This window comes from Geotrypetes seraphini, chromosome 2, assembly GCF_902459505.1.
Source record: "Geotrypetes seraphini chromosome 2, aGeoSer1.1, whole genome shotgun sequence".
Classification (NCBI taxonomy): Eukaryota; Metazoa; Chordata; class Amphibia; order Gymnophiona; family Dermophiidae; genus Geotrypetes; species Geotrypetes seraphini.
In genome coordinates this window covers 124704980-124722622 of record NC_047085.1, presented here as the reverse complement: position 1 = coordinate 124722622, position 17643 = coordinate 124704980, and the positions used below count along the sequence as shown (strand labels likewise).

Sequence of the window (17643 nt, the reverse complement as noted above, 5' to 3'; positions counted from 1 at the left end):
TGAGTGTACAGTATAGAATACTCTTCACCATATATATATATATATATATATATATATACCATATGTAAACCCTATCTCCACTCTATATGTACATTAAATTCATTTTATGTATACATTCATCTTGAGCGTCTATACCTTAGTACAAACATCCTATGTATATCCGCCTTGAACTGCAAGGTATAGGCGGAATAGAAGTCCCTAATGTAATGTAATACATAAATTCATGTAAACCGTTCTGAGCTCCCCTGGGAGAACAGTATAGAAAATTGAATGAATAAATAAATACACACTATGTAAAATCTAAATCATACTTATTTATGCACATAATGCCAGTGTTGTGTCCTGCATTCTTCCTAAATTTGTACATATCCATATATTTCTACTTACCTGCATATTCTGGGTGTCTCTGCTATTACCCCTTTCATGGTCCAGGGTGGGGGTAGCCAGTTATCTCCTCTATGTTGCATTATTTGTTAAAGTAGTCTGTGAAGTGGATGGTCTTTGTCCCTTCTTGAACTTTCTAGTGTCCTTTTCAAGTTTTAGTTCCTTCGGAAGGGGAGTGCCATCACTGAGAACATTCTTGTTCTGACACTTTTGTATCTGATGTCTCTGAAGGAGAATATTCCTAGGAGGTAGTCTTGGCTCGAGTACAGTGTGCTTACTGGTGTGTGGTGATGTAGTCTGGCTGCTAGATATTGTGGTTCTGAGAGATGAATGGTTTTGTGCGTCAATAACCTGATCTTCACCCTGCTTTCAATTGGTATCCAGTGTGGCTCTTTCCATAGCGGGGTGACACTCATATGCCTCGATTTTTCCCAGCAAAAATCTTGCTGCTGTTTTTTGTACCATTTGGATCTGCTTGATCATGTACTTTAGAATGCCCAGCAGGAGTGCATTGCAGTAGTCAAAGACTGAAAGTACCAGGGTTATTATTGCACTGGACATTGCTTGATGGGTAAGGTAGGGTTTGAGTCCTCTAATACAGTAGAGTTTGCCATAAGCGTTTTTTTTACAATGTGTTGGATCTGTGTTGTCATGTCAAGGTTCAGCCACACTCCTAGGTTTCTCACACCCTCACCAGATGATTTTATGGTAATTCAGTTCAGAGTTAGTTGATATCTAGGGATATTTTCTCCCCATTTCTTAATTAGAAGTAGTTCTGTTTTGTTTGTTTTTTTGTTTGCTACTAGTCCATTTGTTTGGAACCATCTGCAAATTTTCTCTAGGCCTGTTTGGATCCTCTGTTTAGTCTTCGTGTCCTGTTTCTTCAGTGGGTTGATCAACTTACATTGTCAGCATAGATGTAGTATTCCCATCCAAGTTTCCTGATGAATTTCCCCAGTGGAAGTTGTGTATTAATGTGCTTACACCAGAGTAGAGAATGACACAGTGACAGTTTGTCCCCATCCCTGTGATCTCGGTCTGATCTTATCTACACAAGCCTCAAACAGTTATGATTTTATATATTTATAATTTTATTATTAAAGTATAAAAAAAAACAATATTCTATACAATGTTTCATTATGTCTGACTAGATTTAAATTATGAGATGTGGGCTCTTGAAGAGTCTGTAAATTTACAGTTGAATGGTTTCCATAAGATGTGTGTATGTGGTTTAGTGTTAAGAGCTTGAAATAATTGCGTTTAAATTATGTAACATCACCCATGACATAGAAATCCATTTTTAGATCAAATGAAGGCGTTGCTTGTCAATAAAAGTAGCTTGAAATCTTTCCCAAGCTTTCATCCCTTCTCCACCGTGCCATATGTATACCCAAATGCATCACAAAAAACCTCACTCATTGGCCTTTTCTCACTCTTTGGAATGGGCCACCCTGGTCACATCTGCACTCTACCTGTGGGCACATTTCTCAGCGATATCTGTAATTTTGATTTTGGTTATTGTTTTAGTTGCTGTAAAACTAATTAATGCAGTAATTGTTCTTCCTTGCAGTTGCACCCAATGAGTTTGATTTGAGTTCACCTTTGACCTATGGTACACCTAGTTCCCGGGTGGAGGGCACCCCAAGAAGTGGCATTCGGGGAACTCCAGCAAGACAGCGGCCAGATCTTGGATCTGCCCGTAAAGCCCGGCAGGTGGACTTACATTCTGATCAGGTAGTTGGCAACGCCTTTGTACTAGTATGCCAGGTTCCTCCATATGATGCAACTTCCTATCTTCACAAAAACAGGAATTTGCATCATAAGGATGGAACCAAGCAGAGGGGAGGCCACAAGCAGGTCTATATGGGATTGGCTGGTTCTGAAAGGTATGTGTCGGCAGTAGGGAGGAAGAAAAGAAGACTTGGTGAGTGCTAAGCACAGGGGTTTTTTTTGTATCTCTCTCTCTCTCTCTCCCCCCTCCCCCTGTAGGAGCAAAGCTTTTTACTGCTCCACAGTAACTTTGCTCCCGCACCCATAGTAAATGACTCAAACCTTTACCCGTTCCTGCCGTTTTACAATGGGAACGGGTTGCTGTGTAATTCTCTACACCAGAGCTAATTTTCCTGCATGATAATGTTTCTCTTACCTTTTATGCAGCCAATGAATGATGATCTGGTAACAAGCGAGCAATCTCTAGGACAGAAGCTGGTGATCTGGGGGACAGATGTCAATGTAGCATCATGCAAAGAAAAATTTCAGGTGAGTTGGCTAGCCATAAAATATCTGTATAAGTCGCATCCATTTTGGCACTGCATGTGGGAGCCTATTCTAGAATAGCATCTGGGCACCCAGATTCTGTTGCAGAATATTAGTATAACCCGTTACGTTATATGTAGTCTTATGTCCCACAGAAACCTCACAGATTGGAGCTCTAGGAAGGTTACAAATGATTTGCACATAGAACTTATATACGTACAATCACTTTACATTTTTATCATGGTCTTTCTGAAAAACAGGGTTTACAGGTAAATATGAGTGCACCTTTAACATTTATGCACCTGCATTTAATGTAGCCATAGACCTAGTGTAACCTCAGCTATAATAATGCTGTAAGGATGCAAAATATGCTGTTATAAGTGGGTGCCTCGCCCATGTACAGGTATATGCCTCCTTGTTTTTGTGGGGAACCCCAGTGGCAGGAGGGAGTGGGCATCCCTCTTGCTGCTTTTTTATTTAAAGGTGGGGGTGGCCAAGGCAGGAGAGAGTGGGCTTCCCTCCTGACGCCATTGGAGTCCTTTTTTAATGGGGACAGATTTTGTGTGTGTGTGTGTGTAACACACACACATCTGTGCCTATAAAAAATAAAAGCTGGCTTTTTTAGTGCTTCCGGCACCTCCAGACCCCTCAAAGATTTCAGAGCATTAAAAACTGGCACTTCATTTTGTGCATTATGTTGGCATCAAGCGGTGTGCACATTTTAATACTGATGAGTTCGTTATAATGTATTTACATATAATTATCGGAGGCTGCTACAAACCATGGAAAAGACCGAAATTTGTTGTTTTGTGCATTGATAGCTGAAATACTGGTTTAGCAATGATTGTTGAACACATGGCGAGTTTTGTGCATCCAGGCTCAAGTCCGTAAATTTGGGATGCTAAGCTCTTTAGGAATTATCCTCTGGAGTAATGACATCAGTTGTTACTCTGAGTGTAGTGCAAAATCAGCCACTGTAAAAGCCCCATGGTTTTTCGTTTTTCATTAGCTGCAGTCCATGTGCACGAAAGCTATTTTGCTTGGAGGTAAAATGCAGTCTGTTATTTAACTTTATTATCTTCTAGCTTAGATACTGTGGGTTTAGCAGAGGGATGCAAATTGCAAGCTTCACGACTCTTTAGCAGCCCTTTCACTGTTCACAAAACTTGATATCAATTTTTGGCTTTACCCAAACCAGGTGATACATTTTGGTTTGGCCGAAAGCTTTTAGAATGTTCCAGAGACAGTTTCAGTCAGCCTCTAATTTAAATATCACTATATTCCAATTATGTGGTATATCTTAAATCACATTATATATGCGATTTCATTTTGGATTTCTTTTTTAATGCTACATTTTGTGCTCATTTCTGATGCTGAATATGGTTTTGTACCCACTGAATATATGATGTTGCTGATCTGGCAGGATAGAAATTAAAATAAGTAAGAGATTTCTCAAGTTGTTCACCCCTTGAAGAATTGTTTAACAACCAGTGAACGAAAGTTTCATAAGAGATTTGCAGCTTCTCTTTAAATGGAGCTGCAGTGCTAGAAATTGTCTCCCTGTCTGTTCTTTCAGAGGTTCCTCCAGCGCTTTGTCAATCCCACAGCCAAAGAGGAGGAGGACACTGGCTTGGACCTTAATGAGCCCCTCTACATGCAGCGGCTTGAAGAGGTAAATACTAGTAATTACACTGAGCCAATGACATCTCTCCAGACTTTTGTAACCCAGGGCCATTGACTGTTTTGTTCCATTGTTTACAGATAAATATGGTTGGTGATCCATTTCTCAATGTAAACTGTGACCACTTAAGATCATTTGATCAAGATCTGTACAGACAGCTGATCTGCTATCCTCAGGTAGGGTGTCTCCAGTTTAACAGCAAGTTTTATTGATATCCTAAGTCTAGAAGGGCAGCTTGCCTGCATGGATTTGAAAGTGGATATTTGCCCTTGGGTCTCTTTTTAAGGGGTGGTGTCAAGTTTGCTTACAGCACTGGTCCAGATCCAGGAAGAGATGGGGTATTAGAGGGGGGGTGTTCAAAAAAAAGAGGTAGATGCTAAACCACAGGAGAGGGAGGGATGGGGAAAAGAGATGCTATGCTGTTCTCCCGCCTCCAAATGCCAGCCTTGCCCATCTATCCTGATAAGAGGCAAAAGCAAGTTGATACAAAGTATAGTGAACGATTTATTTCTGCACTTTCAAAGATCTCTCTCACATGGTGGAAAGATTCATTGCCCAGTTTTAATTGCCTCACAAAAAAATAAAAATTCAATGTGTGTCCCTGGATGAATATAGGATCATGCATCATCTGCTGAAACCCTTGAGACTTAATCATTAACACACAGCTTGTCCTGATGGGTTAGCCATCTCTTCCAAATATATAAATAGTTGCCAATGCTAGGAAAGAGTCTTTTCATAATTATGTTATCTGTCTATCCATCCATCAAGAGGTTAATGACTACTTCATGTCAAAAAAAACATCAGTCCCCTTTTCTATCTGAGCAGTGAGATTGTGGCATTCATTAGTTTTATGGAATTACTGAGCAGCAGGTTGTGAATAAGTGCAAAACATTGTATCTAGAGGTGCCCGAGGATACTTAGCAGACCATTTGCATCCAATCTTATTTCAAGGCAATATCTCTTTACCTACATAACACTGGGTACCTCTGCTAGTAAAAACAAATTGTAGTAGGCCTTCCATTTGTTAGGCACCTACTTTAGGGTTATGAGGGGTAAAGTATCTAATATTCCTTTCTACCTCTATCAGAAGAGAATACATCCCTGATATCTGTTTATAAGTAATGGGAGAACATGCTGCTTTCAAAAGGCCATCCGCTGATCCCATCTGCCAGCACTGGCCAACTACAGAATACTTCTTCGGACTTTAGTTTTGCTGATAAAATGATTTTGTCATGCAACCAACTTTGTTATGCATAATAAATCTACATTTGTTTATTGAACTATGGCAATACTTGGCAGTCTAGTTCTAACAGTACATACGTTCAGAAGTTGCACCTTAAGCCTACAATAACTGAATGTTCACCCGCTTGGATGCCTGTTCCCCCCCCCCCCCAAAAAAAAAAAGTTTGAGCTCAGACCCCTTTTAAAATTATTGAACTGGCTGCGTGGCTGGCAAGGTTACCCAAGCCCACAAGCCAAATATATTCTCTGCTGGAGCCGCACCTGTGCTGAAGCAGCAAGGAAGCCAGCAGGGTGCTACAGCTGTTGGAGACGTCACTTCCACACACGCTCGGTTTGTGCTGAACTGAGCATGTGCAGGAGTGCCTTTGGACGCTAAAGCACCATGCTAGGTTCCTCGTGTCAACAGTACAGGTGTAGCTGCAGGAGAGAATCTCTTCGGCTTTTGATGCGTAAACATTCTCTGCCAGCAAAGGAATGATTTGGGGTGAGGAGAACTGATAAGAAACACCCGAGGGAAACCCCAGTCCACTCTAGGACAACCAAAAATTGAGTTCTTGCTACACCTCTGGCCTGTGTGAAACCAAAGAGACTTACAATAAGCCATGTCTATGGATTTCTCTATTTATCCCAGGACAAGCAGGCAGCATATTCTTAACGTATGGGTGATGTCACCGACGGAGCCCCGGTACGGACACTTTTAACTAGAAAGTTCTAGTTGGCCGCACCGCGCATGCGCGGGTGCCTTCCCACTCGACGGAGGAGAGTGTGGTCCCCAGTTTCTTCGTTTCCGCGGAGCGAAGAAGACACATGTGCTTTCAACGGCTGTTGAAATCTCTGTTTTTGCCTTCCCGCTCGCGCTATTTTCTTCCTTTTTTTTGTTCTTTTTCCTTCGGATTTCGTTTTTCGTTCTAACTTGCAAAAAAAAAAAAAAAACTTTGTTTTTTCTTTATTTTTCGGGCCGGCCCCGGCGGGGCCTGTTGCCATCATACAGGCCTCCGGTTTTGATTTTGCAGAGGCCGTGTTCCCCTTCATGCCCCCTCAGCCGGGCTTTAAGAAGTGCCAGTGGTGTGCACGCCCGATATCTCTCACTGACCCGCACAATTGGTGCCTACAGTGCCTGGGTCCAGAGCATCGGGCTGACACCTGCACCCGCTGTGCTACTCTTAAAAAACGTACTTTGAAAAATAGACAGATCCAACAGAATATCCTTTTCGGTACCGGATCTGCCATGGAATCGGCCACGCCGTCAACGGCGCCGCAAGAGTCGGCACCGACTACTTCGACGCCTGATCCTTCCTCAGGGTCGCTGGCACCAGGTAAGCCGGCTAAGAAGCCTTCCACTTCCCTTGAGCGCCCTCCTGCCACACCGGCGAAGCCGGTCCTCCCGGCATCACGCCAACCCCGCAAACGCTCCGCCCCGATTTCGGTGAGTGCCTCGTCATCGGCATCCTCATCGCCGGGGCATGGAGCGGCACCTATGGTACCGACAAAGAAAAAAGCGGTACCAGTGCCCCCTCTGGACGACCGCATTGCGGCCATACTCCAAAGCCAATTGCAAGAGCAACTGCAACAGCAACTCCAGCACTTGTTGCCCGCAATTTTGGCCCCACTCCTTCCGGTACCAGACCGGCCCGAGCCTCGCACCATACCGCCGTTGTCGACACCATCGGTACCGTTGAACACCTCCATGCCGGTACTCGCGGCTGAACCACTTAATCCTCCAGTACAAACATGCTCTGATGCCGACCCTCCCCGACATCGAGACCGACACCAGTCCCCCCGAGACCAGGACCGGCATCGATCTTCCTCCCCCGGTACCGTCTCGATGCGCTCTGGCAAATCTCTCTCTAAGACTCGCCACACTGAGCCGTCCGCACCACCGTCCCGTCCTGCGCACACCGACGTCAGGGATCCGGACTTATGGGAAGAATCCCCACCCGGTACCGATGATGAGGCTTCCTCAACGGACGAGGAACCATCGATGGTCGATACCAGTTCCAAACCTGAACAGTCCTCATTAACAAAATTTCTCAGGGAAATGTCAGCGGCTCTGTCGATCCCTTTGGAATCCGACTCTAAGAAATCCCAGGCTTTCCTGGAAGCCCTGGACTTCGAACAACCTCCCAAAGAATTTTTAAAGTTACCCGTCCATGACATCTTACGGGAAACTTTTTACAAAAACTGGGAAAATCCTCTCACGGTACCGGGTGCCTCTCGAAAACTGGATAGTTTATACAGGGTCATTCCTATCCCGGGGTTCGACAAACCTCAACTACCCCATGAATCCCTTCTAGTGGAGTCCACCTTGAAGAAAACCCAGGGCTCCAGTGTTTATGCCTCCACCCCTCCTGGCAGAGAGGGCAGAACAATGGATAAATTTGGCAAGCGCCTTTATCAGAATTCCATGCTTGCCAACAGGGCTAATAATTACACCTTCCACTTCTCCTTCTATATGAAGCATTTTTTGCAACAACTCTCCTCCTTACAAAAGTACATCCCTGAGCGTAAGATCCCGGTTTTCCAACAACAAATCTCCAGTTTGCTCCAACTCCGGAAATTTATGGTGCGATCCATTTATGACTCTTTTGAGCTGACCTCTCGAGCATCTGCCATGGCTGTTGCCATGAGGCGCTTGGCCTGGCTGAGAGTTTCTGACCTCGACATTAATCACCAAGACCGCCTGGCTAACGCACCTTGTCATGGTGATGAAATATTCGGGGAGTCCCTGGACTCAACTACCCAGAAACTATCAGCACACGAGACCAGGTGGGATACCCTAATCAAACCTAAAAAGAAGACTCCACCTGCTCGCCCCTACAAACAGCAGTCTTCCTACCAACGCAGGTTCTCAGCCAGACCTCTCAACCCGCCTCAGCAACAACAGCCTCGCCGGCCTCGTCAGCAGCACCAAACTCAGGCACGTTTACAGTCTCACCAACCTGCCAAGTCTCTCCCACAGTCGAAACCATCTCAGCCCTTTTGACTCTTTTCTCCAGGGCATAGCCAGTCTCCCGCCATCATTGCCTCTTCCTCAGCCGATAGGAGGCCGCCTTCAACTCTTTTGAGGAAGAGTTGGGAGGTCATTACATCAGACCTGTGGGTCCTCAACATCATTCGCCACGGCTACTCTCTCAACTTCCAGACTCTTCCACCAGACAATCCTCCCATAGAGTCTGTTTCTCACTCCTCTCAATCCCCCCTCCTCCTGAGGGAGGTCCAATCCCTTCTTCTTCTCAATGCCATCGAAGAGGTACCCCCAGACCAAAGGGGTCAGGGATTCTACTCCCGCTACTTCCTGGTTCCCAAGAAGACAGGAGACCTCCGTCCCATCCTCGATCTTTGGAACCTCAACAAGTGTCTGGTCAAGGAAAAATTCAGGATGCTCTCCCTTGCCACGCTTTACCCTCTTCTCTCTCATCACGACTGGCTATGTTCCCTAGACCTCAAAGAGGCCTACACTCACATTCCAATCCATCTGACTTCACGTCGCTACCTCCAATTTCAGGTACAGCACCACCACTATCAGTACAAAGTGCTACCCTTTGGCCTCGCATCATCGCCCAGGGTGTTCACCAAGTGCCTTATTGTGGTGGCGGCCTTCCTCAGGTCTCACAACCTCCAGGTGTTCCCATACTTGGACGATTGGTTGGTGAAAGCTCCTACGTCTCCGCTTGTGCTACAAGCCATTCAACATACCATCTCTTTCCTCCATCTCCTGGGGTTCGAGATCAACTACCCCAAGTCACATCTCCTCCCCACACAGCGACTTCAGTTCATTGGTGCCGTCCTCGACACCACTCTGATGAGGGCGTTTCTCCCCTCAGACCGCCAACGAACCCTGCTCCATCTCTGCCGTCAGGTGCTCCTTTGTCGCTCTATTCCGGCTCGGCAAATGATGGTCCTCCTGGGCCACATGTCCTCGACAGTCCATGTGCTTCCTCTGGCACGACTCCACCTCAGGACACCTCAATGGACTCTAGCCAACCAATGGTCACAAACCACAGTTCCTCTTTCTCATCCCATCTCTGTGACATCGTCTCTTCAGCAATCTCTTCAATGGTGGTTGAACTCCTCAAATCTTTCCAAGGGTCTACTCTTTCATCTACCCCCTCACTCCATGATCATAACCACAGATGCCTCCCCCTATGCATGGGGAGCTCACATGGGAGATCTTCGCACCCAGGGACTCTGGACCCCTCAGGAGCGTCAACATCACATCAATTTCCTGGAACTCAGGGCCATGTTCTATGCTCTCAAGGCCTTCCAGCACCTTCTCTATCCTCAGGTTCTTCTCCTGTGCACAGACAACCAAGTCGCCATGTACTACATAAACAAGCAAGGCGGCACCGGATCTCCCCTCCTTTGTCAGGAGGCCATCCGCATCTGGACCTGGGCCACGGCCCGCAGTCTCTTCCTCAAGGCCGTCTATATCCAGGGCGAACAGAACTCCCTGACCGACAACCTCAGCCGCATCCTTCAACCTCACGAGTGGACCTTGGATCCTCCCACACTCCACTCCATCTTTGCTCTTTGGGGCACTCCTCAGGTGGACCTCTTTGCAGCTCCTCACAGCCATCAGCTGCCCCAGTTCTGCTCCAGACTCTACTCTCCTCATCGTCTGACCCCGGATGCATTCCTGCTCGACTGGACGGATCGGTTCCTCTATGCCTTTCCTCCACTGCCTCTAATGTTGCGGACGCTATTCAAACTCCGCAGGGACAGAACCACCATGATTCTCATCGCTCCTCGGTGGCCTCGCCAACACTGGTTCTCCCTCCTGCTCCAGCTCAGCTCCAGGGAGCCCATTCCTCTTCCTGTATTTCCTACTCTACTTACACAGCAGCATCAGTCTCTACTACATCCCAATCTGTCCTCGCTCCACCTGACAGCTTGGTTTCTCTCGGGCTGACCTCTCCAGAGAATCTGTCTCAGCCTGTCCGTCGTATTTTGGATGCCTCCAGGAAACCGGCCACCCTCCAATGTTACCATCAGAAGTGGACCCGGTTCTCCTCTTGGTGTCTACTTCATCATCACAATCCCACCTCATTGGCGATGGAAACTGTACTGGACTATTTGCTTTCTCTCTCCGACGCTGGCCTCAAGTCTACCTCAATCAGAGTCCACCTCAGTGCCATCACTGCGTTTCATGAGCCTGTCCTCGGAAAACCTCTCACGGCTCATCCCCTGGTTTCCCGGTTCATGAGAGGCCTCTTCAATGTCAAACCACCGCTGAAGCCTCCTCCAGTCGTCTGGGACCTGAATGTGGTCCTCTCAGCCCTCATGAAACCTCCATTTGAGCCTCTTGCCACAACTGCACTCAAATTTCTGACATGGAAGGTGCTTTTCCTCATTGCCATCACCTCTGCCAGGAGGATTAGTGAGCTGCATGCACTGGTTGCTGACCCACCTTTCACGGTTTTTCACCATGACAAGGTGGTTCTGCGTACCCATCCTAAATTTCTTCCCAAGGTGGTCTCGGACTTCCACCTCAACCAGTCCATTGTATTGCCTGTCTTTTTCCCTAAACCCCACTCTCATCCTGGGGAACAGACGTTACACACGCTGGACTGTAAACGTGCCCTGGCATACTACCTTGACCGTACCAGAGCTCACCGCACGTCACCTCAGCTTTTTCTGTCCTTCGATCCTAACCGTTTAGGTCGTCCTGTCTCTAAACGAACGCTTTCCAACTGGCTTGCTGCCTGCATTGCGTTCTGTTATGCTCGGGCCGGTCTCTCACTGGAAGGTGCTGTCACGGCCCACAGGGTCAGAGCTATGGCTGCTTCTGTGGCTTTCCTCCGCTCCACGCCCATCGAGGAGATCTGCAAAGCTGCCACTTGGTCCTCAGTTCACACATTCACTACTCACTACTGTCTGGATACCTTCTCCAGACGGGATGGGCACTTCGGCCAATCTGTGTTACAAAATCTATTTTCCTAATGGCCAACCATCCCTCCTCCCTCTCTGTTAGCTTGGAGGTCACCCATACGTTAAGAATATGCTGCCTGCTTGTCCTGGGATAAAGCACAGTTACTTACCGTAACAGGTGTTATCCAGGGACAGCAGGCAGATATTCTTACGACCCACCCACCTCCCCGGGTTGGTTTCTTAGCTGGCTTATCTTAACTGGGGACCACGCTCTCCTCCGTCGAGCGGGAAGGCACCCGCACATGCGTGGTGCGGCCAACTAGAACTTTCTAGTTAAAAGTGTCCGTACCGGGGCTCCGTCGGTGACGTCACCCATACGTTAAGAATATCTGCCTGCTGTCCCTGGATAACACCTGTTACGGTAAGTAACTGTGCTTTTTCTCCAGTCTCTTTCTAAATAGGCTCAATAGGTATCCCCTGTTTGTAATTTCCCCTCATGTCATGATTTCCAGCATTATTTAGAAAAAAAAACTCAGCAATTGGTAAATATAAAACATGACTTTCATAAAAGCCTAAAAAAGAATCCCCAATGTCTCTAAAATGGCCACTTCAATATTGACACTGAAGGTGGGGCTTCCAGGTCTGGTGTACTAATTCCAGGTCTGGTGTACTAAAGTGTACTAATTCAGCTCATCAATGACAGTTCGTAGCCGTAGAGATACTTGCTGTTTCAGTAGCAGAACTAGAGGATTGTCTCATTCTGGTAGTTTGCTCCAGTTGTCAGAAGGCTTGCTAATAATCAGGCAAGAAATGAGGCGTGGCTTCAGCTGTACTCAGGCTTGACTTTGCTTGTATTGTGCAGGAAGTGATCCCAACATTTGACATGGCTGTCAATGAAATCTTCTTCGACCACTATCCTGACTCCATTTTAGAGCATCAAATCCAAGTCAGACCGTTCAATGCGTTAAAGACCAGGAACATGAGAAGCCTGAACCCCGAGGGTAATGTCTTATGCTTCCATCTTCATTGTTGCCAGCAGATGTTCAGTAATTGGATATGCAGTGGTCTCACTGAAGTAAATGACAGGAAAACATCTCATCAGTTCCATCTTTGTGATTTGAGCTCAAAACATTAGCCTATCCTGCCTCTATTGGAAAAATTTAATCATTTACCACCTTGCTCTGGTTGCTAGCTTTAAGGATATTTTGGGGATCCTTGAGTAAAACATAGAAATATGGCAACAGCTAAAGGTCAAGAATTTAAGTGGCCTGGTCCTTGATCCCTGGCTTTGGTCATACTATGCTTTTCTGCTCCTGTTGTCCTCCACAGGCATGTAACTAAGACTTTTCAGGATATTGTCACATTTAGGGTTACCAGATTTCCATGGACATTCCTCCTTTTGAGGACATATCCGGGGGTCCGGACGGCTTTTCAAATCCCGGCATTTTGGGTTTTGAAAAGAAATTGCGTTAGGAGGGGCATCTATGCATGTGCAGAAGCAACGCGGTGATTTTGTCGCGTCCACGAATACCTTTCTACCCGATAAACGGGTGGCGGGGCTTGAGCATAACAGAGCAAATCTAGAGGCCCGGATTTTACTAACGTAAAATCTGGTAACCCTAGTTCAGGGGTAAGCAATTCCAGTCCTCGAGAGCTTGGAGCCAGGTCGGGTTTCAGGATATCCACAATGAATATGTATGAGATGGATTTGCATGCACTGCCTCCTTGAGATGCAAATCTGTCTCATATATATTTATTGTGGATATCCTGAAAACCTGACCTGGCTCCGGCTCTCGAAGACTGGAATTGCCTACCACTGCCCTAGTCACATTGGATTTTCAGATCTGCAATTTGTGACATTCAGTCTTCATAACATCCCCCTCCCTCCAATTTGGTTCTTCATTTTCTTCTTGAAGAAATGAGAATTGAGGACCCATGAGGCAGACACAGGTGCTTATTAAATAAAAATCTATATGCTTTACTCTGTTTCAAATCTGCAGTACTTTTCTATTTTTTTTCTTTCATCCCCATTTCATAATTTGTTTAAATGAATTATCATACAGATTTTGTCACGAGGACTGGTCATCTTGTAGCTACATCAAGAAATTATTCCATAATGTTATATGGCCAGTTTTGGGTCCCTTATCACTTTCTTGTAGTTCATAAAATGCTAGCAAGGAGTATGTGAGATCGTGACAAGGATGCTAGGATGCGCAGGAAGGGGTATGACCAAATAGGAAAAAGGAAGTATTGATGCCCCTGTATAAGAATTTGGTGAGACCTCATTTAGAATATTGTGTACAATTATTGAGATGATGTCATATTGAACTTGACTGAAATGCATGTACCATTAAATACAGATATTGACCAGCTGATAACAATCGGTGGCATGGTCATTCGGACCTCTCAGCTCATTCCGGAGATGCAGGAAGCATTCTTCAGGTGCCAGGTGTGCGCCTTCAGCACACGGGTGGAAATAGACCGGGGCCGTATCTCGGAGCCTGCGGTGTGTAAGCATTGCAATACAACACATAGCATGGCACTGATCCACAACCGCTCCATGTTCTCTGACAAGCAGATGGTGAGTAAAGCACCTAATGCTCTTTTAAGTTTGAGGCTATAAGACTTAGATGTTCTTTGGAAGGAGAAATTAGGTTCTTACCTGCTAATTTTTTTTAATTTATTTTATTTACTTATTTAAAAAATGTATGAATCGCTTAAATCTAAGCGATGTACAAAATATTTACATCTACAATTTCAAGCACAAACAAATATTGTAAAATGCAGTAAACAAATAAGTCTTCCTCACAAATTTCCTCAATACAGAATTCTTTAAATCTAAAACAAATAACCACAGAGTTAAAGAAAGGCGTCCACAAATAATTGTGTTTTTAACATTTCCTTTCTTTTAGTCCCTCCAGACCGGCACAAATAGATGGGTTTACACTCCTTTGCCAGCAGGTGGAGACTGAGAACACACTGAATCATAGAATCAGTCTGGCAAATAGCCAGGCAGGATTTCAAAACCATAAGCTTTTGCCAAAATTCAAGAAATGTACGGAAAATGATTTCTTTGAACAAAGAACAGTGCAAAACCAAGCACAACTGTTGGAGAAGAATCAGAACGGATAACCAGAATTAACCCCACAGTTTGCCAACTACACCAAATGAACCAGATATCGCTGCTCCATAATCACTATTTATGCTCCCAAGAAAAAGCGCAAGAACACAATCCCAAGAAAAAAACAACTCTTCACAGAAGCAAGCCCAAAAACACAGGGTGGGTTCTGTGCTGGTCTGGAGGGACTCTCAGAAAGAAAATTAGCAGGTAAGAACCTAATTTCTCTTTTTTTTATCATTCCTCCAGACCAGCACGGATGGATGGGATGTATCAAAGTAGTACCCATCACGGGTGGGACCCCCAAAGGGCTGCCACAAGAACGTGCTCACAAAAAAACTGCATCCTGACACGCCTGAACATCCACCCGATAATGATGCACAAAAGAATGCAAAGACCACCAAAGTGCAGCCTTACAGGGGACATGAGAGAAATCGGCCCAGGAAGCCACTCGACCCCGAATGGAATGAGCTTTGTGAAACTCCGGAACTGGCTTCTTTTGAAGAAGGTACACTGAAGCAATAGGCTATGATCGCATGCTGGATCAAAGAGACTTAGAGACACCTTCCCCCTTATGACTGCCCGCCAGGAGAATAAAAAAACGATCTGGCCGCCTGAATTCCTGAGTCCGTTTCACATAAGTATGGAGGACTCTGTGGACATCCAACTTGTGCAACTGCCTCTGCTCTAAAGTACACTCCTGACTGCCCAAAACCGGAAGGGCAACGGTCTGATTCACATGAAAATGGAAAACAACCTTAGGAAGAAAGGAAGGAACAGGCTGCAGCACCACACACTTCTTTGAAAACTCCAAGAAGGGAGCATGATAAGAAAAGGCTTGTAACTCTGACACATGCTGAGCTGAGGAAATGGTTACAAGAAAAACTGTCTTCAAAGTAAGGTTCTTCAGAGTGCAGGAGCCAAGGGGCTCAAACAGAAAACAGTAAGAATATAAGAATAGCCTTACTGGGTCAGATCAATGGTCCATCAAGCCCAGTAGCCCATTCTTACGGTTGCCAATCCAGGTCACTAATACCTGGCCAAAACCCAAGGAGTAGCAATATTCCATGCCACCGATTCAGAGCAAGCAGTGGCTTCCCACGTCTTTCTCAATAACAGACTATGGACTTTTTGTCCAGGAACTTGTCCAAAACTTTCTCAAAACCAGCTACGCTATCCACTCTTACCAGAACCTCTGGCAATGTGTTCCTGAGCTTAACTATTATCTGAGTGAAAAAAAATTTATTCCTATTGGTTTTAACAGTATTTCCCTGTAGCTTCGAATGTCCCCTAGTCTTTGTAATTTTTGACGGAGTGAAGAGCCCTAACCATTTTAGTCTTTCCTCATATGAGAGGAATTCCATCCCCTTTATCATCTTGGTCGCTCTTCTTTGAACCTTTTCTAGCACCACTATATCTTTCTTGAGATAAGGAGACCAGAATTGAACGCAAGACTCCAGATGAGGTCGAATCATGGAGTGATACAGGGGCATTATAACAGTCTTAGTCTTGTTAACCATCACTTTTTTAATAATTCCTAGCATCCTGTTTGCCTTTTTGGCCGCCGCCACACATTGGGTAGAAGGTTTCATCGTATTGTCTTCAATGATACCCAGATCCTTTTCTTGGGCGCTAATCCCCAAGGTGAACTAAGCCGGAAACAAATGGCGAACCGGAGGTCAAATGAACTTTTCCGCCTTCAAGAAATGGATCACATCAGGAAAAAATGACAACCATTGACTGTGCAAAAGACTCCTAAAAGAGGACAAGTCTGTCACCTGAACCCTCACAGAGGACCCGGCAAGGGTGTGCTCCAGGCTGTCCTGCAAAAACTCCAATATGTGCGGCAGGGACGCACACAAAGGAAAGACCACCTGATCGGAACCCCAAGGCTCAAAGAGGCGCCAGATGCACACATAAGCCCAATACGTCAAAAGGCAGCGAGATCTCAAAAATGTAGAAAAATCACCTTATCTGAATAACCTTTTATGCTTAGGTGTTTCAAGAGCCAAGACAAAAGGGACCCGGATCAAACATGGGAATGGAACCCTGAGACAGCAGATCACATGAAGAGGGGCAGAGGAAGGGTGTCTGTCACAAACAGATGAACCAGATCCACGAGCGCCTGTGCCAGTCCGGAACTACCAGGATCACCCAGCCTGCATGTCTTGCAATTCGAAGAAGAACTTTGCCCACTAGAGGCCACAGAGGAAAGACAGCAGGCCACTCATTGGCTACTCCTGCACCAGAGCATCCAGCCCCTCAGAGGCCTGACAATCCCTGTGCTGACTGAAGAACTGCTGCACCTTGGCGTTGAATCACATGGCCATGAGATCCATCAATGGGCGACCCCCACAAGCAAACTATCAGGTCGAAGGCCTCCATCCCGAGGCACCACTTGCTGGGATCTAAAACATGACAGCTGAGGAAATCCACCTGGACATTGTCTACCCACCTCCTGCTGTGCGGGAAGCTGAGATGTCCAGAATTTCAGCTTCTGCCCATTCCATGAGCAGAGCTGCTTCCTGCGCTACCAGATGCCTCTTGCTTCCCCCCTGGTGATTGACATAAGCCACAGCATTGTCGAGGAGATCCCACACAGCTTTGCCCTCGAGCAATGACTAGAAAGCCCCTAATGCCAACCAAATGGCCCTGGCCTCTAAAACGTTGATCAACCAGGAGGCCTCCATCATCAACCAGCTGCCCTGAGCCGAACGAGGAGACTGGCATCTGTAAGAAATATCCACTGGGGCTGATACAGACACACCTCCTGAACCAGATTGAAAGACTGAAGCCACCAGCGCAGGCTGTAACAAACAATCCTGTGAAGAGGAACCAGAGAGTCCAGCTCATGAACTTGTGGAGACCACTGCTGAAGAAGCACATACTGAAGGGGGTCTCATGTGAGCCTGAACCCAATGAGTCACCTCCAAGGGGGCCACCATGGACCACAAGACCTGAAGAATGTTGCCTGGGAGCAACGAGAACCCTTGGGGCAAAGAGCACCCATCAGGGAGCAAATCTGCAACTGTAACTTCTGCACTCAGGCCTCAGAAAGGAACCCAGAGTGGTGTTGAACAGAACTCCGAGATAC

At 46.1% G+C, this 17643-nt stretch overlaps 1 protein-coding gene across 4 annotated transcripts in view; it reads left to right on the top strand.

The window, feature by feature from the left end:
- Window positions 1-17643, top strand: part of MCM4 (minichromosome maintenance complex component 4) — a 56092-nt gene that overhangs the window by 11619 nt on the left and 26830 nt on the right. For all 4 annotated transcript variants that reach the window (XM_033929409.1, XM_033929412.1, XM_033929410.1 and 1 more), the window contains exons 4-9: window positions 1955-2118; window positions 2542-2643; window positions 4217-4312; window positions 4402-4497; window positions 12294-12432; window positions 13792-14012. In XM_033929409.1, coding sequence (XP_033785300.1) covers window positions 1955-2118; window positions 2542-2643; window positions 4217-4312; window positions 4402-4497; window positions 12294-12432; window positions 13792-14012 — 818 coding nt within the window. The remainder of the gene's footprint in view (window positions 1-1954; window positions 2119-2541; window positions 2644-4216; window positions 4313-4401; window positions 4498-12293; window positions 12433-13791; window positions 14013-17643) is intronic.